General features: G+C 36.1%; 1 protein-coding gene across 1 annotated transcript in view; it reads left to right on the forward strand.

Moving 5' to 3' along the window:
• LOC138710486 (uncharacterized) overlaps positions 1-22,955 on the forward strand; it is a 157,018-nt gene that overhangs the window by 85,363 nt on the left and 48,700 nt on the right. The window contains exons 12-16 of the mRNA XM_069841415.1: positions 4,263-4,460; positions 8,955-9,082; positions 11,456-11,642; positions 13,883-13,953; positions 17,609-17,825. Coding sequence (XP_069697516.1) covers positions 4,263-4,460; positions 8,955-9,082; positions 11,456-11,642; positions 13,883-13,953; positions 17,609-17,825 — 801 coding nt within the window. The remainder of the gene's footprint in view (positions 1-4,262; positions 4,461-8,954; positions 9,083-11,455; positions 11,643-13,882; positions 13,954-17,608; positions 17,826-22,955) is intronic.

The raw sequence follows: 22,955 nt of genomic DNA on the forward strand, positions 1-22,955 counted from the left end.
ATTGCCATGCCATCATGATACCTCTAATATTTTGTTGTTGGCTTGTAGACGTAAGACACTGTTGATATAGCTTCCCACCTTATAGTATTGGATTGAACTTACCTGGTGTAATAGCAGTTTCTGTAAGTTATAGGTCTATTGGAACACTGGAATATTTTTGCGTGTTACATTTCCATATTCTTCTATGTGCATGTTAGGTTACCCCGATTCACCACAAGGAAAAAAGCAATTTGCGTATGTCGTTGTACCAAAATTATGGCTTAGAATGTTTAAATGAATGAAGAGAAATTGTTCTTTCTTGGATAAATTCTAAATCCCTATCAAATTACGGAAACTACATCGTTATTTATAAATGTCATAGCTACGCGTACTTCATTAAATGTGGGCGGATTATAACGTTTTCTATCTGCATTTCCGTCTCTTGTAATCTAAATACAGTGCGTTCGTAGCTCTGCCGGACCGTTCCGCTGCGGCCTTGGACTGGGTGAAGATTGGCGCACCTGCCGCCAGAGTAGCGCTGTAGCTACCGCTGACGCGCCAGTCAACCGAGTTGGATCTGTCGTGAGGGAAAGATGTCTGTGCGCGTGTTGTGAGTAAAATTGTGTTGTCTCGTGTTGATAAAGTGTCTATTAATAATGGTTTAGTACATTTTAGAACAACGTATGTGAAATACTCTTCTGCAAGAAGGTGTAAGAGAATTAAAACATCTGTTTGCAGGTGTTCGAATTCCTAGCAGGTCAACTGTTCATGACCTTGTCAATAAAGTCATACGTACAGGATCTTTTTTGAACAAGAAACATGTTCAAACAACGCCGTGTATCGACAGAAGAGAAGCTTAATTGAAGTAGGGGCCCGGTTAGAGCACTCACCCCGCAAATCGCAAATCACAGCGACATTTAGCACAAGAGGTTCACATTTCCAAGACGTCAGCTTTTATGGCAACGAAACTTCTGAAACTTAAGCCTTACAGGGTAACTGTAGTTCATGCTTCACAACCACAAGATCTTGTAAGTAGGGTTAATTATTGCAATTGGTTTTTGCAGTCCGTTCATAATGACGACGTGGACCCACTTTTAACATTCTTCACTGATGAAGCGTGTTTCATCTTCACGGTCACCTTTCTACTCAGAACAATAGATACTGGGCTACCGAAAATCCCCATATTATTCATGAAGTTCCCCACCACGCTGCAAGGTTGGGGTTTTGTGTGCAGTGAGTGCGAGTAGAATTATCGGTCCCATATTTTTCGACACAACAGCTGATTCACACGTTTATAGAACTTCGATTGTAAATCATTTTTTTCCGGTACTAACAAGAAATGAACGATTGAGTGGCTGTTTCAGCAGGATTCAGCTACAGCGCACACCGCTGCGAATGCTATGCATGAATTGCGAAGTGTGTTTGGTGACAGAATAATTAGTCGAGGATTGTGGCCACCTCGTTCCCCTAACCTATCTCCATGCGATTTTTATTTATGGGGAACGTTAAAGAATAAAGTGTACGCATCAAATCCGCACACGTTACAAGAATTGAAGGACAACATCACGGGAGAAATACAGGCAATCAGTCAATTTGAACTTTTGCGAGTGAACCAGAATTGTTTTCGGAGATAGAGGGAATGTGTTCGAGTTGAAGGTCATCACTTTCAACATCTGTTGTGATGCAGGTAAGCCTAATGTTAGTAGAGTAGTTAGTGTTCCGTACCCATGACTTGCCGGTCGTTTACGTGTAATTCTGGCGGCAGGCGCGCCAATCTTCATCCAGTCCAAGGCCGCCGCGGAACGGTCCGGCCGAGCTACGAACGCATTGTACTATTTTACATTAGGAAGAAATCGGCCCTCAGCTAAGCTATTTAAAAAATGACAACAAAAACACATCAAAGTAACAAACGTACGAACAAAAAAATTGTAACTGAGTCTCGAAAATAAAGAATTTAAGTACACATGAAAGATATTAACATCAAAACATGTATTATTAGAAAAAAACCAATCTTCAATGGCGCTAAACCATTTTACACAGCATGATTTATTCTAAAATCTTCAAAACGTTAAGTTACAGAATATTAGTCACAATGAATGCTGTCACCCCCATGGGAGAATGTATTTTTCCCTGACTGATATCTGAATTCGTCGTACTTAACCTCAAAACTGCTCAGAGCACAAGTAGCTAGTCCGCTATCTTGGAGAAAGGCTAATCATGTGGCCCTGATCACTTACATAACAGATTGCTCAGCCTTATAGGCTTTGATGGGAACACCTTTTATTAATGTCACTATGCTGCTATCTAGTTACTACGCAAGATTCATGTTAGGCCTATAATTCTCATTTGAATTGCATGGAGTAACTATACTTCATCTAGCGATCGTTTCCAATCGACGATGGCCATCCTGATGGTTGTTCTCTTCCACACATGTTATCGTTTTTAACGTTAGGATGGGCAATCTCTTACACTATATGTGATCTGGGCATGTAGTTTTCTTTACTGTTGGAGTCCAGGCCGTATCCGTGACGTATTCTACCATCCACTCAAAATTGAGGTTTGCCATATGGGCTATATACATGGTGTTAAAAGGGTGTAATATTTTGAGGAGTAGTAGTAGTATGCATCACAACAAGAAAAAGTCCAATTAACGTGAGTCCTAAAATTAATAGTTTTTACGAAAAACGTATTTCAAAATTCGTGTGCTGATGACCGGTTAACAGAGCCACACATTCTACCCCGTAGATTAACTGGTTATTAATATCGACGTTTCTTAGCAGACCAATTATCCGTCTTGCTAGAAGAAGTGCCATATCATCAAAGAATACAACTATGGTTAATACATGACGGAACACCAATCCATTTCCATATCAGTCAGACGATATAGAACACTGGTATTTAATCTTCTATGGATTGTCCGGGGAGGTCCTGTACCATGACCAGATCTCAATCCCTTGGACTTTTGGTTATGGGAACACTTAGGAACTTAGTGTATGCGACACCCATTGGAGGTGTTCAAACGCTACAGGAGCATGTCTTCAACGCCTGCCAGCACATCAGTCGGGGGTGTTTGAAATATTGAGTGGTTTCCTAAGACGTCGAACAGAAGAATGTGCTGTGATGAATGGAAGTCATCGAGGATGTGCTACGTAAAAGTTAAATTATAATATCTAGGAAGACATTGTCTTTTCCATATACGTCCACGTCGATCATTAGGCCTAAATCTGTGATGAGAAATTAGTCTAATTCTAAAAAGGCAAAAGTCAAATATGCAATTGCTGCCAGGTGGGCAAAAAATAAGTCCACCCAAGAAACTACTTCAAATCCTACTTCTACTAGTAAATGTTAAGCACAGGGACGCCATTTCGTAATTAAGATGTTATTCCTAAAGCACTACGAAATGGCGTTCTAGAAAATCGCCATAATCCACTAGTATATGTAGTAATGGAGGAAAAATGTTTAGGTTTCATTCTTAGGGTATTAAGTAAGCTCATCCGGACTATATTTAAAGGTATCCACTTGCTCTACTGCCTCATTTAGAATTTCACGTTTATCTTCTTTATTTTTTTCCGACAACCATGGTCTTCGTCTTGTTTGCATTTATCTTCATCTCATACTGCTTATAGCTGTCATTTAGCTCCAATACCTTTAGTATCATCTCCTCTTTGCTAACAACGGTAATGAAGCTGCGGAGTATTTATATTCTGTTTAACGAACATGTTGATGTTTATCTGATGTAGTTCCATATGTAGAAGTTGTAGGCCTACGCCTACCTGTGTTAAATATTCAAGTATAAAGTATACCATCGTTACTTATCTGGGAACATTCAACACTAAATTATATAAAAGAAAAGCCATTTCGTTGCTTAGGCCTACGATATTTTCATAGTGTCTAGTGTTTAATGATATAGTGTTTCTGTTCAACTTCAAGACTTGTAACAATTGTGGGCATAAAAAATGATTTGCTGACTGCCAACATTTTAAAAAATAGAAATAGTTCTTTTCATTTAGGATACTAATATTTAATTGCCGAGGCACCCAAGCCTTCAGCTGTAAACAGGACCATTTCGACTCCATCAGAAGATTAATTCACGCAGTTCAATCACTTTCCATCAGAGGCGCTGAGAATCTGGAAGCATGCTACCGTAGCATCATTCGTGCTGAAATTACAGTATGTACATGCGCCCTTGGCACTACAGATCTCGATTAAGAAGGCACGCGTAACATCTTGGAGTATTTTCACTTATGTCTTTGCATTTACATTGTTGTGAATTACTTTTTCAGCCTGCGAAAAGGGGAAATATGGCGCCGACTGCCGGCAGAATTGTGGAAGATGTAAATGTGACAGGGAGAAGTCTGGCCTGTTCTTATTCAACGTACCGCCAGAGAGTTTGTGCGAAGAGTACGACATGTGCGACAACTTCACCGGCGTGTGCAAACGAGGCTGCGAGCCTGGCTACTTCCCACCATATTGCAAGGAACGTGAGTAGTGTCTTTCTTCCCGCGCTTCATTTCTGCCTTAAGGGTAATATGAGCTGTGGTGTTGGTGAAATATGTATTTATTTGTTCTTTATGTCACATTAATATTTGAATTTTCCTGTTTAATTTAATGCATGATAGGTGTCATTAGTAAACTACTGTAGTACTAGCAGATCCCTTGGAAAGCAACGAAAAATTCGCAAAATAATACATCAGACGACAATCAGCGTTAGGGCTGTTTTATGAAATGAAAAGCAGTCTATTCTATATTGTGTATTGCATATCTGGGCAGAAGGAACAACTAACATTGCGGCCATCATCCATGCACAGTCACTAGCTGCTATCGCCTTGGAACGACTCTAGAATACAGGTAAGCAGCTAAAAACCCTGCCGCAACGTTGCGAGAAATCAAGGCCAAACTGTACAGAGAAGTTTGTAAAGTAATCATTCAAGGGAAAGTACTTCCCTTCCATTCGCAGTTGTTTTTCTTTGCAAGGGAAGGTACATTTTTTGGGCGGAGGTAAACTACACACACTATTCAGGTATATGTTTTCCCATACCTTCGCTGTACATTTGTGGCATGTAATCTGCACACACAACAAAACCTAGGTAGTAGGGGTCGTATGTAAACTGCACACACAGCATAACTCTGATTATTTTTTTTAATAAATGACATATAAATCGAACGCAATGTCAAGCAATGTTACAAGCGATAAACACAATTGACAATTGTAATGAAAGGAGAGAGGCACTGTATGAATTAGACTGACTCAGATGGATATAGTGCTGCTTATGATTAGGTTTTCTCCGGAGCGGTTGTTTGCGCGCTTTCAATCGGAGACCTCCGGTTACCTCCGATTGATGCCGCGCAGGCTGTATATGTGCTGTGGCGCAGACATACACTTTCCGCTGAGCATTCCTTTAATCGGATCAGGTAGTGATTCGAGTCCGCTGACGTCCGCGTATCTTTTAAAATAAGTTATAATTTGTTGTTGTTTAATCTCTCCTTTATGCTAATATCTCTCTCTCTCTCTCTCTCTCTCTCTCTCTCTCTCTTTCTTCGGCTCTTTTTTTTTTTGTGTTGCTTAAAGTGCTACGTTAGCTGACAGATTTTTTTTTCTAGTTTTGAAATTCATGGTATATGTGGAAAGCCGTATTAGTTTTATGTCATTGATCAAATTAATAACATTCAATCTAACTGCAAAACTAACGCAGAAGTAAAGCTTTTCAGTAGCTAATGTAAACATTTATACTTTAATTCTCCTAGAAACTCTCGTTTAATCGCAAACAGGGTTTGTCAATTATTATTCTAATCGGTTTAGTTAACGTAAAATACAAGGGAGCTTCAGAATGAAACAAAAGAAACGTGGGCCATCAATGGGATAAAGTTTACTGTCCAACATAATTTATTCAGATTCTTCACCGGACAGAATTGTGATTATTGTGTTAAGGGGAGAGGATGGTCTTTTTTGGTGGGGGGAAAACAATCGGATGTTGAGTCGCCATTTTTAAACTTCCTGCGTTATGGATTTTTAAATCACTCGCCCACTTTTATTGTTGTTTCCGGCAAATTAAATTATCAAAAAAAATTCTTTAAAATACTCTTTGATATGCATTGCATAACATTTTGTGGGTATTTGTGTCCTTATCGGATGTTGAGACGTCATTTTTAAACTTCCTGCGCTATGGATTTTTAAATCACACGCCCGCTTTTGACGGTTTCCAGTAACTTCATTTTTTTTGCTACATTGCCAGACAAAAATGGATATAATTTCTGAACTATTAAAGATACATTCATTCTTTAGATTATTAGAAAACTTTTCTCTGTAACAGAATTTTGTTAATTCATTTCATTTTAAAAATACGTCCGTTTGTTTGCAATAAAGGAAATCAGAAAATTGTTATTAAATTTTAATTGTTTATTTTAAAAACGTAGGGACTAATACCAAAATTCTGTTACAGACAGTTTGTAGAACATGCTTTTGCAAATACATTGCAAAAACTGTTTGAATCTATCTTTAAAAACGGTTTAGATATATCGGTTTTGGTACAATCCTGCATTGGGTATATTTTTTTTCAAATTTGAGCGCCCAAATAATTTTTTTTTTCAAAATATTTTTATTTGGTTGAGTTGCCACAGCTATGAGCTCTCTACATACAAAAAATTAATATTTTACACTAAATCGGAAAAAAGTTAAAAAAAAATTCCATTCTCTCCCCTTAAAAGGTGTCAGAATTTGAACTGCCTCTTCTAAAACGCGCCACTCTTGTTCTGCAATAAAAATATAAGTGGATATTAACTTAAGGATAATTGTAATTATATTATTACCAGATGTTTCTTTAGTTTCATTCAGAAATATTTTAATCCAAACAGTAAAATATAACTCAAGTTGTCTAAACAGTAAAATATAACTCAAGTCGTCTTGTAAATATTTCATTTGTTTTTTATTGCCTCGAAAGTTACGTTTTAGACAAATTTCAAGACTTTTTCATAGACTGTGAGCCTTTGGGAACGATAGCACTAAAACAATTTAAAAAGAAATCGTATCAAATGTTTTGCGTAATTGTTTTCATCAAGTTCGCGATTGTGCGATCGCTTCAAATGGTCTAACAAATTCGAAGTTCCACAACCCTTAGAGTAAATTCGCCCACAAAGTTTACAATGTGCGACTTTATTATTACCTTCAACTAAATTAAAGAATTTCCATGCGACGGATATCCGATTTGGTGCCATTTTATTCCACTCACAACAGTAGTATTACTACCGTCAGTCCGTACTCTCCGGTCGTCCTTGAGCTAACTGTCGCTTAGCTCCGAACCCCCGCATCCCTCCGTATGTCCCCTGTTCCACCTACGATAGTATCGGAGATCACCGGTGGAGAGCTTTATTCGTAATCTGCGATTCCTCCGCGGTTATAGTCACTCCGATGAGCAGCACTGGATGGATAGTTACACAGCAGTTCAACATAAAGTATTGGTCCTTGAACACAATTGTTTGTAAGTGCTATCTATGCTGCAATAAGTGTTGTATATGAAGTGAAGCCAATGTAACTACATTATGGTACAAGATACACGTGACGTCATCAGTTTTTCAAATAGCACTACATACTTTAATCATGTTACATTGATTACACACATTAAGACGAGTTCAAAAATGTATCACATTGTCACCCTCCTAATCAAAAACAACAAAACAAAAACGTACTTCCAATGTGATAATGTTATGCTTTGAGAGTCACAGAAGATGTTCCAAATGGTGAACATTCACATTTATAAATTTTTTTTTTTGTTTTGGATGCCATGTAATACCTCAGGCAGTAGAGATTTCAGTGGTTTAATTGTACAGAGTAAAAACTTGATTAAGCCAGAAATATTTGAGTAATGATAACTCAGAGGCAATAGAATGTAATGGCCCTTTAAACTTTAAACTTGCTCTACTGTAAAAACTGTAAAATGTGACTTAGCAGGTTCTTCCCCTGAACCCTTCTATGTGATGTTATTTCTTTATTAATTGTTTTATGCTCGACCATGCCGAAATGTAGTAATTATACACCTGGTAGTAGCCCTTTAATGCACCTCATTAAAGTACACCTATTCATTAAAGTTCAGGTGTTCAGCCAATGACAAATCACCTTTGTACCATTATAAAACCGCAAGTATCGGTTATTCTCGGATATGCAATCGAAAGACAATTAGCGAAAAGTCACGGAGGCTGGAAATCCATTACTGTCGGAGAAGGTTATGTTCTGTTACTATAATAATTAGCGTTAATTGTAAATAATATTCAAATAAATTCAATTTGTCATCTCGTTTTTCAATTCTAAATCAATTTCCAGGTTATATCAAGACTAATGTTCATCTTATTCTCTACGTTATATCAAGGTCAATGACATTCGGCCTCGGAAAAATCAATACTTTCGCGTCTGCGCACATCTCACAATTCAGGTCAGTTCGCTACTCACTTACATAACCATAATATGAATACTTTTGAATAATTTCAAGTTAGAAATATGGTCGAGCATAAAAAGTCGTATGAAACTTGCCTATAATGGTAATTAAGACGCTTGCACTCGTTTCATAAACAAACATACTTGCGTCTTAATTACTACCATTATAGGCTCGTTGCATAATGTACTATTATAATGCTGTCGTATAGAAATAACGTATAAAACGCGTTTATAATGTTATACAGTTATTGCATTCGTAAAAATTAGAAAACTCAAAAATTGACTCATGTCATAAAGTATAACATTATAAACTTGTTTTATAATATATCTTTTTTACTTTTTGCTATTTTCAGGGATATTTCCGTCAAAATTCTCAATATATTTAGAATAATATCTAAAAACAAACTGAGCTCAGAATATTAAAATGATAATTATTAAATTCTATAAAATTGTGCACTGTAGGCCTATAACAAGATGATGTAATGTAATGGTCAAATCAATCGGAGCATCTAACTCGCGTGTATTTCAAATTATGTTCCTTCTCTCTCAGCCTATAAATATCTGACGGTGGCTCCGGAGGTATCTGCCAATTTCGTTGACATGATGGTCACCATCAGTCTGGACTCCGAGCACCAGAAAGGTCTGGGAACTCCGAGGTTCTACCAAGTACAATACACAGTAAGCAATGTCATTGGGCATCATGCCAGAAGAGCGTATCAAAAAAGCTGCAAGGTTACGGTAGAGCCATATAAAGATGGAATGATTTTTCCTTTCCTTGTCTACATAAGATACTTTCTATGAGTCTTTCTCATGTACATTGTAATTCTCAAACGATTGTTTTCAAACGTACAATATGGGTTTCATTACTAATATCTCAATATCGAAAAATTTATTGATACGTCCTTCTGGTTTCATTCCCTCAATATTTAATCGTAGTTAGTATTAGTTTTGGAGACATCGAAGACTACAATGACTTTAGTATTAATGGGTAATTGAGTGTTTTGTCAACCAAAGTATGCCTGATTTAGTGAAAGTGTGAGTTACCGAATTGAATTATTGAGAAAATCGTTGAGGCAATTAGTGAGTAACAGAATATGTAATGACTAATGAGTAAATGAGCAAGTTAATAAGCGACTGATTTAATAATGGAGTGCGATTGAGAGATTGGGTTATACTGTATATGGGTCAATGATAGAATGAACGAGTTAGCGACTGAGTAACGAAGTGACTGAGTGTATAATGGGAATATGATTAATTTTGATTGAGTGTGCAATTAAGAGAATCAGTGCGTTTCAGACTTCATGCAAGACTGATTAAGTGAGGAAATTGAGTGAATGAAATTTTTAAAATAAATTATTTATTAATGAATGATTGAATTACTGATTTAATTAAAAATTAGTGAATATGTATGTGAATTATTGAGTTAATAAATAAATTATGGAAAAACAGTTGAATCAACAAGTGAGTGAATAATTGAGAAAGAAAAGTAGGCTTATGTTTTGGAAAGGTAATAATAATAATAATAATAATAATAATAATAATAATAATAATAATAATAATAATAATAATAATAATAATAGAGACCGGAACTTTGGCAGAACGCATTTTTAAATGTGTTAAATCTATCTTCATTTTGAAAGTAAATCTGTACGAATTACACCTTTGTGATTGAAACGTCACAGTTTTATGTTGCCCTTTTCTGCCTTTTTAAATATAAATGCCTAATTTACAAAATAAATGCTTTTTGCCTTTATTTGATTATTTATCTGTTATTTATTAATTATTAAAAATTGCTTACAGGTATATTTTAATTTATTTCTATAACCGCTACAATGAAAATGACTTCACCGAATGTATATTGTTGTCTTTCAGTCAGTTCATATTCTCTTTGCAACAATGAGTGCTGCCGTACAAAAATGTGTAATAGTAAGCGTTTTAATTATCGCTTGCGTTTATTTGACAAGGCAACAATGAGTGCGGGTCTAACGTTATTTTTATCGGTTATTTGCTTTCAGTTTTCATTGCGACGTTGTTGTAGCTAGCTAAATATTTCATATCGCAACATATCAGTACAACAAAACACAAAAATGCACTTTCCAAGGCTACTGGGAAGAAGATTTCTTTGCTTCCAACAGTAATTGCAACATCGAGTCGAAAATCTCAATTTGCATTAGACTTATGTAAAGCTTTTCTTGCTGCCGAAATCCCTTTGTGGAAAGTGAAAGGTTGTGGGTCTAGTGCAAGGTTTTTGTAATTGCCTTTTATTGCGAATTTTAGCTATTTATAATGCCTTTTTGCCTGCCTATTTTAACTATTTATGATGCCTTTTTGCCTGCCTATTTTAATGATTCATAATGCCTAAACTTCCTGTCTCTGATAATAATAATAATAATAATAATAATAATAATAATAATAATAATAATAAATGTATTTATTCTGGTAGTGTTAAGGTCATCATGTCGTCTCTTCCACGCCACCAGATATAACTTATATATACATACAGGTAGTGACTGATGAGAAACTGAAGAGTTTAAAATGAGTAATATTTGGGAAAGCGAGTGAATGGACAAACAAACGAGTAATGGATGAGAAAACGAGTGAATGGGTGAGGAAAGGTGTGAACGGGAGAAGAAACGAATAAATAGGTGAGAAAGCGATTATATGGGCGAGGAAACGAGTAAATGGGTAAGGAAACGAGTGAATAGATGAGTGAAAGATTGTATGGTTGAGGAAACGAGGTGAAGTATTATTTAGAGAGTGAGTGATTTGATGAGTGAATGACTGAGCGAATTAGTATTGAATTTCTATTGAGTAAATTAGTGAGTGAAGAACTGCGGGAGTGAATGAGTAAGAAAAGAAAAATAAGTCTATTGCTGAGTGCGTGTGAGTGAATAACTATGATCAAATTTGAGAGAGAGGAAAAGAAACTGAGAACAAGAAAGAGAATGGATGAGAAGGCAGGAGACGCTCTGCTGACAGCGGAAACTCTTCTGCAAATTTTATTCCATTTGATGCGCTGAGAAACCTGCACCAAATCTTTACTTTTCGCAGAAATCTGGTTCGCTGAAGTGGCTTGAACTGGAGCCGCGACTTGTCACTGCACAAAAAGTTGTCTTCAACATCACTGGACTTGAACCCGCAACCCACTACCAAGTCAGAGTCATTCTGATAGATGTTGACGGTGACAGTTACCAAGGGTCTGAAGTAGCCGCGAAAGAAGTCAGGACGAAATGCAATGGTAAGTGAAATCAGATAACACACAGCAAGGAACATCACTCATGATGCAAATGTACTCGCGTTGGCTACCTCCTGTCAGTATACAGTAAATATCAAAATCTATCCTATTTATATTTCCGTCCTTAATCACGCTGTGGTCGGGCTGTATATTATGTTTAGGGCTCGGATTCCTAGGTGCTAAAATCGAGGAAATATTTATTTTTATGTGCTAAAAATCGGGGAAATATTTATTTTGTATATGCTAAAATTCTGGAAAATATATGACAAAAAGAGAAAAAATATTTAATTATGTCTCAATTATTTTATGTGAATATAAACAATATGCGTACTCACCAGTTTAAATTCTGCTGTGTTGTTAACTGCTGAAGAATTACAGTACAAAATGAGATTTATTCTCAATTTGCCCATCGCAAATGACTGACGACTTTCGCGGAACACTGCCTTGTACTGGGGAAAAAGAGCGCCCTGGCCATTGAGGAATAACTTGCACTCCCTAGAGACAAGTTTATGATTTGAAACGAAAACAGAGGCAGCTGATGTTTATGGAATTATAATTACATCCTGAATCAGCGTTATGATAAATTACAAGGCACTTCTAGATGACATATCAATGTTTATGTGTGTTATTTACAGTACAGTTTTTACGTGTAGTGGTGACAGCTTTTATCGCTTGTGATCAGTTCCACAGATAGACAATTCCGAGAAACAGTTGCTGTCACGTCTAAGCAAATGCACTAAATAGTTTGGTGATGATCAATCTGAAGTGGAACTTTTGTCGAAAATTATTTCTTGGAAAATTAATTTTTATGTAAATATTTGAAACTATGTATTTACATAATAAAATTCAAAGTATATGTTTTTATGTGAAATAAATTTTGAAATATAATGTATGCTCAGGTGACCTCGTCCGAAACTTAAAACACAATTGCGAGTTTCTATTACAGTGCAAATAAAATATTTATTTACCTAAGAATCAGAGACCTAATTATGTTTGAACCTCAACAATATTCAACATGATTACAGAATGGTGTCTATTATAATATGTTTTCGTACTTTAATATAATAATTGTGTATTTGAGTGGGGAGGAATATTATGGTACAAATAATGCGTGCGTCACACTCGAGCCCTTACCACGTCGTAGCGGAGAAGTGAGAGATGTGTTCCCAAATTAAAGCAGCGGAAAGCTGCCATTTGTTTGGAAGAAAACGCGCGGGATTTCGAAACCGCTGTTTGAATACGTGTTTTCATATTACGTATCCTAAAGCTAAATGTTTTTGTTTAAAGGAACAATACTTCCTTCGCGAGATATCTTTAATACACCCTATATGTTTTCGTCTTTAGAAAAAATCAATAACAATAAAAAGATGATTGCTATAGATGTTTTCCCCCTCTACAAATACATTATGAATAAACAACTTATTCCATCTCTGTTTTTGTCTTTACAAAAATTAATAAGTTTAAAGAGCTGATTCTGTCTAAATCTTTTCCTTCTTTAAGGAAATTGAAGGGATGATAGCAAAAACCGGACAAGTCCAAAATATTAATTTTTCAGAAAACAAAAAAAAAACTGTCCCTCAAGTTTCTTATATAATAAAATTAGCTGACATATTTTATATAGGTAGCTCATATATGTACCAACTTTTGTAAAAAGTTTCACTGTTCTCTTTCATATGGTTTCTTGGAAAAAGAAAAAAAACATTTAGACATATCCACTTTTTGCAGAAAATTTTATGTTATACACATTAATAAAATTGAGAGTAAGTATATGAAATCATACGTATTTCATTCATATTGTCAACTGTATCAGTATACACATAAATATTTTATATGTGTTTTATTAAATTAAAAACTTAATGTTGGAATGATTTCCTGAATAAAGAAACAATATTGTTATGTTTATATTTTTATATTTCTAAATTAGTGTCCTTCAGCTTTGAATTCTTGGCACGTTAGGTGTGACATTTTGTATACCTACCTGAATAAATTTATTTTCTGAAACATAGACATGATATTATTTTATTTATTTCCAATAACTTAGTTACCGGTATTGACACTTCACTCTAAAGCTGTTTGCTTTAATGTTAGGAGTAATATTCCATATCATGACTTTCTGCATACTAATATATTACATTGTTCTACAGAACAATAATAATTTAATAACTTTCTGAATTTAACTGAATTTAATAACTCAATCTAGAAACTCGTATGAGCATAATTTTATATTCACTGTTTATTTTCAGTGCCTACGGCAGTGCAGTATCATCTTCACACTGTCGAAGCTACAAGTGACAGTCTTCTCGTTGCTTGGAATGTAAGTTATTCTGAAGTGTCGAAATTTCCAAATGAAACTCTTAACATAATATATTAACACATATTATGTGTCTTCAGACTTTTAGGGTAAATGTAATCAGATATAGACTTACGGATATTCCACCGTGTCCTGGAAATTAACATTCCCAACGTTTCGGAACTACATACAGATTCCATCATCAGGTCAGATAGATATGAACAGAGAGTTTACCTATTCTATTGAGCTTGTTATGTCTGACTATTCCAGGTAATTGAACACCTATAATTGTATTATTCTTCGTTATTGTTTACAGGAAGAAAACTAATTGTCGGTATCAAATGAGACACCAGAATAATGTGAACTTATATAAATGTATGCCTAAATAAAAGAGAATTATGAATAATTTACGATAATGAAACTAATAATATTGTTATTACAACAGAGAAAAAAACTCCAATCATAAGGTTTTAAAAATAAGTTGCTAATATAATCGGCATACAGTTACCCATGATGTAGGTTAATCGATAGCTTCAGCCACTGTAGAAAACCGAATGGTGTATAAAGCTAGGATGCTACACAAAATATGACGGCAATTAAAGAAGACTAAATTTAAAGGAGTTGCGTTTGAACTAAGTGAGTATCAATTGAGATTATTAACCTAAGCAACTACGGTAGTATTGTTTGGAATATACACTCAGGGACAAAAAACCCGGACACTTAGTGTTCAAGGGCATTTCTTTTATGTCAGAAATTGTTAATCAAGGATCTAGTACGTTATAAAATGTAATGGTTTTTAAATGATAGTAAAACGCATTTAATACAAAGGATCGTATAATTAATCATAAATACACTATTAGAAATAAAATCTTTTCGTCAAGACACAAAAGGCGTAAAACCAGTAACGACATTTTTCAGCTGTGGCTCAGATGTTTCGGGATTGTAACATTTAAATCACATTTTTAGTAACGTGTATTACTCCCTCGGCATTGGATAACTGTATCCATACATCTTGCCATGCCTTGTATCAGGTTAGAAATGGCCTCTTGAGAAATGTCTTCCCATGCTTCAAGAAGTGCTTGTCTTAACTCCTGTAAGTTTTCTGGTGGTGGCTGCCTCTCCCTAATACGCCGTGCTAGCATGTCCAATAAGTGCTCAATTGGATTCATGTCAGGACTCCTTGCTGGCCATGGTAAAACATGAATCCCTATTTCTTGTAGATAATCTCTGGTAACGCGAGTGATGTGTGGGCGTGCATTGTCGTGCATTAGAAGAAAACTACTGCCTATATATGGACCAAATGGCACTACATGATGGACCAAACATTCATTTATGTACCTATCAGCTGTTAGATTTCTATCTATGAAAACCAACTCCGTACGAGCATTCATACACACTCCTGCCCAAACCATCACTCCACCATCTCCAAATGACCTTTAGGAAATACAGAATTGCGAAAATCGTTCCCCTCTCCTTCTCCAAATTCTTTCACGTCCATCAGGTGAGCATAGATTGAAACGGGACTCATCTGCAAACAGAACACAGCTCCATTGTTCATTTCTCCAGACTCTATGTTCCTGTGAAAAACGTAATATTTCGACGCGATGCATCCTGAATAATCTGGGACTAGTTGCAGGTTTAGCTGATATCATTTCACACTGTTTTGACCGATATTGGACGTCCATGCATGTCAAACCGTTGGGTTACCATCGTAGCTGGCAGGTTGCGCTACCTAAGAACTGATAAGACCCTGCGCCTGTCTTCATTTTGAGTTGTGCATCGCGGACGATCCGAACCTGGTTTCCTGGTGCATTCTTGTGTCTATCTCAAATGTTTTAGGGCATCCTGAATGGTATTTCTAGGCATATCCATGATATCTGCGATGTAACGTAGGCTACACTGCGTCCATCATCATATAGAGCAAGGGCTACAGCATGATCGTCAGCACTCGCTGAAATGGGTAAAGGGTAAGCGGAGCTGTCCCGTGTGCCCCGTCGTGCAGCAGGAAGAGGTAGAGAGCATACCCGCTAGCAGCTACGATTGCACCATAGTGCAGTGTGTTCTCCGCGGGTAAGAGACGCTAGCCCCAGGGTGCACTGTGCTGATGACCGCTGGGCTACAGCAATATTTTCGGATCGCATTCTTTAAAAAATAAAGTTTGACTACCAACATACACTCAAAACACTGACAAAATGCGAAAATTAAATAAATAGCAACAATAAAGAACAAAAACACAGACACAAATTCTGTAGTAACTGAGACGTTCTACAAATAAATGGCGTATCTCATAATAATGGCTTGTTTACACGAATCCATGGTAACGAAATGACCAAAAATTGATGGGTATTAAATTGCATGGCCTACTAAAACGCTAACATACCTGTAATTTTTCTTTTTATAAAACAAGTGTCCGGGTTTTTTTTTTTTGTCCCTGAGTGTATATTATTAAACTTTCCTTCACTTGTTTTAAAAACATCTAAATTTGGTGTCCATATGCACCCTCTGACCTGTTTATTTTTTGGGATATACTGTATATTAATTTCTATGGCAACTGTAATTAAACATTCAGAATAGTCTGTCTTTCTAGTTAGCTTTTATCAAACAATATCCTGTGTTCGCGGTTCATGCAATACTCGGCTATTGCAAACTTTTTAGGTACAACCTGATATATGGAGCATGTTCTATTTTTCATATTTCATTACAATGGCTTATTTGACTTATATGAACTTCCCCACATTAAGTGTTTAGGAAATTGCTATACTTACTGGTTTAGGAAATCACACTACCGGTACTTACATTTTTAAGTGGAACAAATAGCTTTTATGTTAGCTTTTGCTAACCTCCTACTTATCCGATTCGTGATGGATAATCCTCAAAGAGTCACATTTTTCTACATTTTTCTTTATTACACCTCTTATCACCTTACTTATGTCATAATTCGAATAATAATTGTTTTCACGAAACATTCCTTTCTGAAATTTGATTTCGAAATAAACGCTGTTTTCGTAGGGCCTACATATCGTTCTTGTTCTATTTATTATTGTTGAAAGAAATGCCTGTCTATTATAAAGGCTCCTGGCAACAAAATATTTTCCTCGAACTTACTCGTATTCTTTGTAAATTTATATAAATTCACACAGATGATTATTATTATTATTATTATTATTATTATTATTATTATTATTATTATTATTATTATTATTATTATTATTATTATTATTGAGATACTAGTGCCGTCGTTATTCTGTAATCTAGTAGCTATTTGTTTCTCTTCTTTTATGCTAATTTTTATATGCCTTCTTACCCCAAGGACTTCGCAAAGCAGATGCAGTTTTCACTATCGAGAAATGGTAAGGGTTTGTTTTGTAATGAAATCTATAAACTGATGTTCTTGTTGTCAGGTGTCACAGTTTCGGTTTGCATCCACTAGTGCATCATCTAATAAGATGTTCATTCTGTAAAATCTTCGACGTACCTCTTATCTTTTCCTTGTTCTTTCTTCTAGCAATTTAGTGAGACTTTTTAGACGTGTAAAAGTGACTTGTTGCTAGATCTGATGAGTAGGGTTAATGTTACACAACATAAAATCCAGTATTTTTAATGTCAATATTAACATAATGTAGAGCCAACTCTGTTTTAGACATAAAATACTGTATTACAATTATTATTTCACTTGCAGTACACTTCAGAGAGTCATTTGTGGTGCCCAGTTACACACTTCGAGGTGCAGAGAAAGGAGCATTGGAGGTGGCTGTCGTATTCGACACAAAAGAAAATGACCAGGAAATTCATGGGGTTACTGCCAGGTCTGGCGTATCAATTACGTGTCAGAGCTTTTACTACGGACGGACCAGCACCATTTTCAAATGTTCTAGTAACGAAAACAGAAGATGAAGGTAGGTGCTAATATTTTTTACCGTTACACAGGAAATTACAATTAAGATGGCATAATATTGACTTATTTGTTCAGTATTTAAAATGGAACTAGGTATATAATTATTATCCGATCTAACAAAGGAGATGACAAATAATGGGACATGAGAACTATCAAGTCGAAGATACTAAAATCATGAAATAGGCGTTAGTGACCCCAATAGGCATTTTAGGATACTATGAAACTCTTATCAAATCTGATTTTTCATGAAACGTGACATTTTTTTAAAACTTTGTATTAATGCTTGAGGGTCAAAATAGGCATTGTCCCAAAATCCCAGGTATAGTCATGAATTCAACTGCTGATTTTGTTGCAATCTATAAATCTTCCAAGTGAAAGCACCGATATCGCCAACAATGCCAACTACTTGTATACCGATATGCAAAATATATTACGAGTATTTTCTTTAAATAGAGCAAAATTGGAAGGTACCACGTCGATAAGAAAATTTCCCACTGCACACAGTTTAAATCCTCAAAAGTGTGGAAAATTTAAATCATAGTTTATTTAACGATACTCGCAACTGCCGAGGTTATATCAGCGTCGCCAGTGTGCCGGAATTTTGTCCCGCGGGAGTTCTTTTACATGCCAGTAAATCTACTGACACGAGTCAGTAATGCCATCGACCTGGGCCGAGATCGAAAAGCCGAATGAAATGAATTCGCCATCTTTCTTGCACAAGGATATGCTTCTGCACATGGAATGCCGCTGACTTTCAAAGCAAGATACCTTCAGCGATTTTTTTAACTATATCATGAAGTGAATGGATTTAGTTTATCAATGCGACTTCGCCTCAGTATTATCATGCCAAGCAAGTTGAATCATTTCAGAAAATGTTCCTACTATTGCCATCAAGTCTGAAAAATAGAATTGCTCATTTACTACGTATTCATTTGAACTCTTGGAGGTGGGTACTTCAGTTTCACTGGGCGACATTACACGTGTAGTTAAAATGTCCTTGCAACATCTCCAGAAACCAAGTCATTTCTCTAAATGCATAAGGAAAGTTAGTGAGTGGATTAAAATCAATTTCCAGCAGGGAAAGTAGAAGTATTATCCGAAAAGGAGGACAGATGTTTGAACTTTCGTGTGATTAGCTTGTAATCAGTTTTCCATTAAACATTCTTCGAAATGTTTTGATATATCTATTAGGCCTATATGTATTATTATTATTATTATTATTATTATTATTATTATTACATCATAATATTAGCGATACCACCGCCATAATGATAGAGAATTTAGAAAGAACTTGACTATTCAGAATGAGAGACTTATACATACGGAATAACTATTGTCGATTTATGGATTCTATTTTTGGAAGAAGCCGATTACACGTCGCGCGGTATATCTTGAGCCATAGCGTTAGGCCGGAAGCGTGTGTTTACTTATTACGCATGCGTTACATTGATTTTTATACTCCAGCTACAATATGTAAGTTGTATGAGATGAGGTGTGATCAATGTTTGTAGCTTGCCTTATAAGAGCTCCCGTTCTTACCCAAATACAATACAGCACATAACGTCACCAGCACAATATCAGAGGGTTTTACTAAGGTGTATTATCATTAAAGTTCCGTAGTTTACCTCATTGGGGCCGGAGAGTTGCTATCTGTGTTCCGATGTGAATGATGGGAAGAAAAATTGGTTACAAGTGTTGCCAAACTGACCATTTTAAACGGATATTATGAATGCTTATTATTTACAGGCTTTGGCAGTTTTATAACATTGATAAACTAAAAAATCACTTTTTTTGTATAACCGATTTAGAATTCCAATCGAATACACAGTAGTAATATTAGCCGCTTTTTGTTAGTCGCTTTTGTTCAGCTAGTCAGTGATTAGATGTTCGCGAACCTGTATTGTATTGTATTGTATTGTATTGTATTGTATTGTATTTATTAACATTCCATGGTATTCCTACATGCTTACAGCTATAATATGGAACAAGTCAAAAAACTTAATACTATTATAAAATCTTAATTTATAGTTACAGTCTAGATGAAATATATACAGAAGATTTACAATATAGTCTACAAGTACAACACATAGTTTTAGTATCAATTTCATGAAGTGTTATTGAATGTCATGAATTCACCTACAGAATAGAAGGCGTGAGAAATTAGGTACTTCTTTAATTTGGCCCTAAATAATTTTATGTTTTGAGTTTTATTTTTTATATCGATAGGGAGGCTATTAAAAAATTTTACTGCCATATAACGCACTCCTTTTTGATAGCACTATAGACTTGCCGATGGAGTATGAAAGTCATTTTTGACGTGTATTTATGCTATGAACTGTTGAATTAGTTACAAAGTTTTCACGATTACATATGAGGAAGATTTCATAGTTGTATTGATTTCAACTTTCTGTTTCCTATCTATGAGATATGAGTGAAACCATTGGTGGGCAACACCTTTAATTCCATAATAATCTAATTTATCTAGCAGCATATTATGATTTATACAGTCAAATACTTTGAATAAATCACAGAAACTCCCTCCAACTTGTAATTTTTTATTAACTGCCTCCAGAATTTTGTCAGTTAAACTAAATCTAATAAGTTATTAACACACAAGCCGTTGTTGTGAACAGAACTGGTAGCAGAGGGAATAATTATGATATCAGTAGTTTACAATTTAATGTTAAACCATTATATTCATACATAATATAAATATGTGAAACCAAAAGTCATACCGATGGCTGAAAAGTGATACCTCGTATGTGTTAATTTGTAATTTAATTGGAAAGCTGTTTAAAAATTAATTTCTGACCTAAAGGCTAGCATACAAAGACGTCGTCGCTCTGATTTCACTAGATATGCTGCGAGCAACTGTCAACCATGCCGTGTTATGGATACAACATGTAGCTGAGGTGAGAGGCCATTTTGAACAGTGTTTGTAGCCATAGTTCCCAATAAATGTGCCGTTATCATGTGTTTGATCTTTCCTGCCCTTCTCCTGTGTCCATACCACGTTCTGACTGGTTATAGCTCCATATATGCACCCGGTGGTAAGATGTGAAACTAATTTTGTTTAATAATTCGCGAGCGCATTACTTAATTAGCATATCTACGCGGTTTCACACTCCTACTATCATTTCAATTGCTGCACAGTATGAATTTTGTAGGGATACCAATGTAAAATGCACCGCAAAATCTTGCGAACTCTTGACTAGGGGAGTGACAATTCACGTGACACAGCTCTGGCACTGGTTGCAGAATTTGAGTCGTGTTGCACGTCAGCTACAGCTACAGAAACTTCAACGACTTCCATGGGCATGGGCCTCCATCCTCTCCCTAGTGCGACATCTAATTCAGCTGTTTCCTCGAATCTTTTCATCATGTTCTTCAGCCCATTAATTGACATGGGACCTCTTCTCAACTGTTTCTGTCGGCGATATTCCCGCAATGCAGCGTTGCTATTGCTGTCATTCTAGTAAAACAACTTCACTAGCAGTGCACTGTCTCTCTTCTCAATAGCCATTGAGTTTCTCAAGGAAAAGTTCAACCTTCTAAATTTTCAAAGAACATTCACTTCACTAACGGAATCAACACGCGTCACCAAGCAGCAGGGAACTGACACAATGCAATGCAACCGGAAGAACCGTGGCTAATGAGAAAGACAGGCTACGGCGCGACGTGACATTCTTAATCATAACATGGCCAACATTGAACAAGTTTATATAAATGCACGTTTAACATGAGTTTAATATAGCAATTCCTTTGTTCTTTTTTTTTTTTTTTTTTTTTTACAATTTTGAACATGTATTTATAGTAGGTGATTGTCAAGATGGCCATGACTAGACCATGATGATCACGTGACTCCGATTCGTGCCAAAGACTTTCTCGTTAGCCACGGGAAGAACATACTGACGTCAGAGTTACAGATAATTGCACGTTTTGACTGCTTAAGTGCCATATTTACACCTGGTGGCGAGACTTGGAACTAATTATTTTTTGTCATAATTCGCGAGCGCATTGGTTAATTAGCATATCTACGAGGTTTCACACTCTTACGATCATTACAGTCCGTGCTGTGCCCCACCGAACATCGTCAGTTTAATTATAACCACCCTGTATGTCTGCCTGTCTGGATGTTTGTTACATTTTTCACGCGATAATGGCTGCACGGATTTCTATGTAAATTAGAATATAAATTAAGTTTGTTTGGCATTCAAAATACTTCATTTAAAAGGGGGTTATAAGGGGGCCTGAATTAAATAAATCGAAATATCTCGCTTATTATCGATTTTCATGAAAAATGTTACATAACAAAAGTTTCTTTAAAAATGATTTCTGATAAGTTTTATTCTTTGCAAAATTTCGATAGGACTGATATTTAACATGATAAGAGTTTTAAAATAACAATGCGCTTATCATCGCCCCCTCAGACCAGTAGGCCATAATGAAATGAAAACAAATGACTCCGTCAATTTAAGGCCGCCTTGCACACAACAAACGGAGAATATTATTCATTTGACACTATTAATAACATATTTATTAAACACACTGTGTAGCCTACACAAGTATAATTAAGTAAAGTTAGTATCGTTTGCATAGTGGGATAGTGTCAATGTTCTTTCTTTGCATTCGATGATGTGATATGTATCGCAGGGTCCTCCACATATGGTGCACTGACGTCCGTCGTTCGGGCTGTGGTATCCCTTGGTTTGGCATATTCGGTGACGTAGTCCGTGGGCTGCAACGCCCGTGTATAGATGGCGCAGGTTGGCTCCCTTCCATTCACTGTTTATCTTTGCTGGGGTGCTGAGAAGTCCATGGTTAATGTCTTTTTCTTTCTCTCGCCTGTCTTCCAGGAATCTGGTGCTTTGTGGTGTTGGTACCAGGCTGTGAGTTGCTATCAGGTCCTCTATGAAGTAGGTTGTGTCTGCTAAGATATATGCTATTCTGCTTTGCGTGTATTTTGAGATGCAGAGCATTCTTTTCAGGTGGGCTGCTTTGACTCTCTCCAGCCGTTTGAGATTTGAGTACGTGAGGTGGTTCCATATTAGTTGTATTCCGTATGTGGCAATGGGCGCAATCTTTATGTTGAAAAGTCTCAGGGCTGTCGTGACGGATAGTAGACTCAGTT

This window comes from Periplaneta americana, chromosome 12, assembly GCF_040183065.1.
Source record: "Periplaneta americana isolate PAMFEO1 chromosome 12, P.americana_PAMFEO1_priV1, whole genome shotgun sequence".
Classification (NCBI taxonomy): domain Eukaryota; kingdom Metazoa; phylum Arthropoda; class Insecta; order Blattodea; family Blattidae; genus Periplaneta; species Periplaneta americana.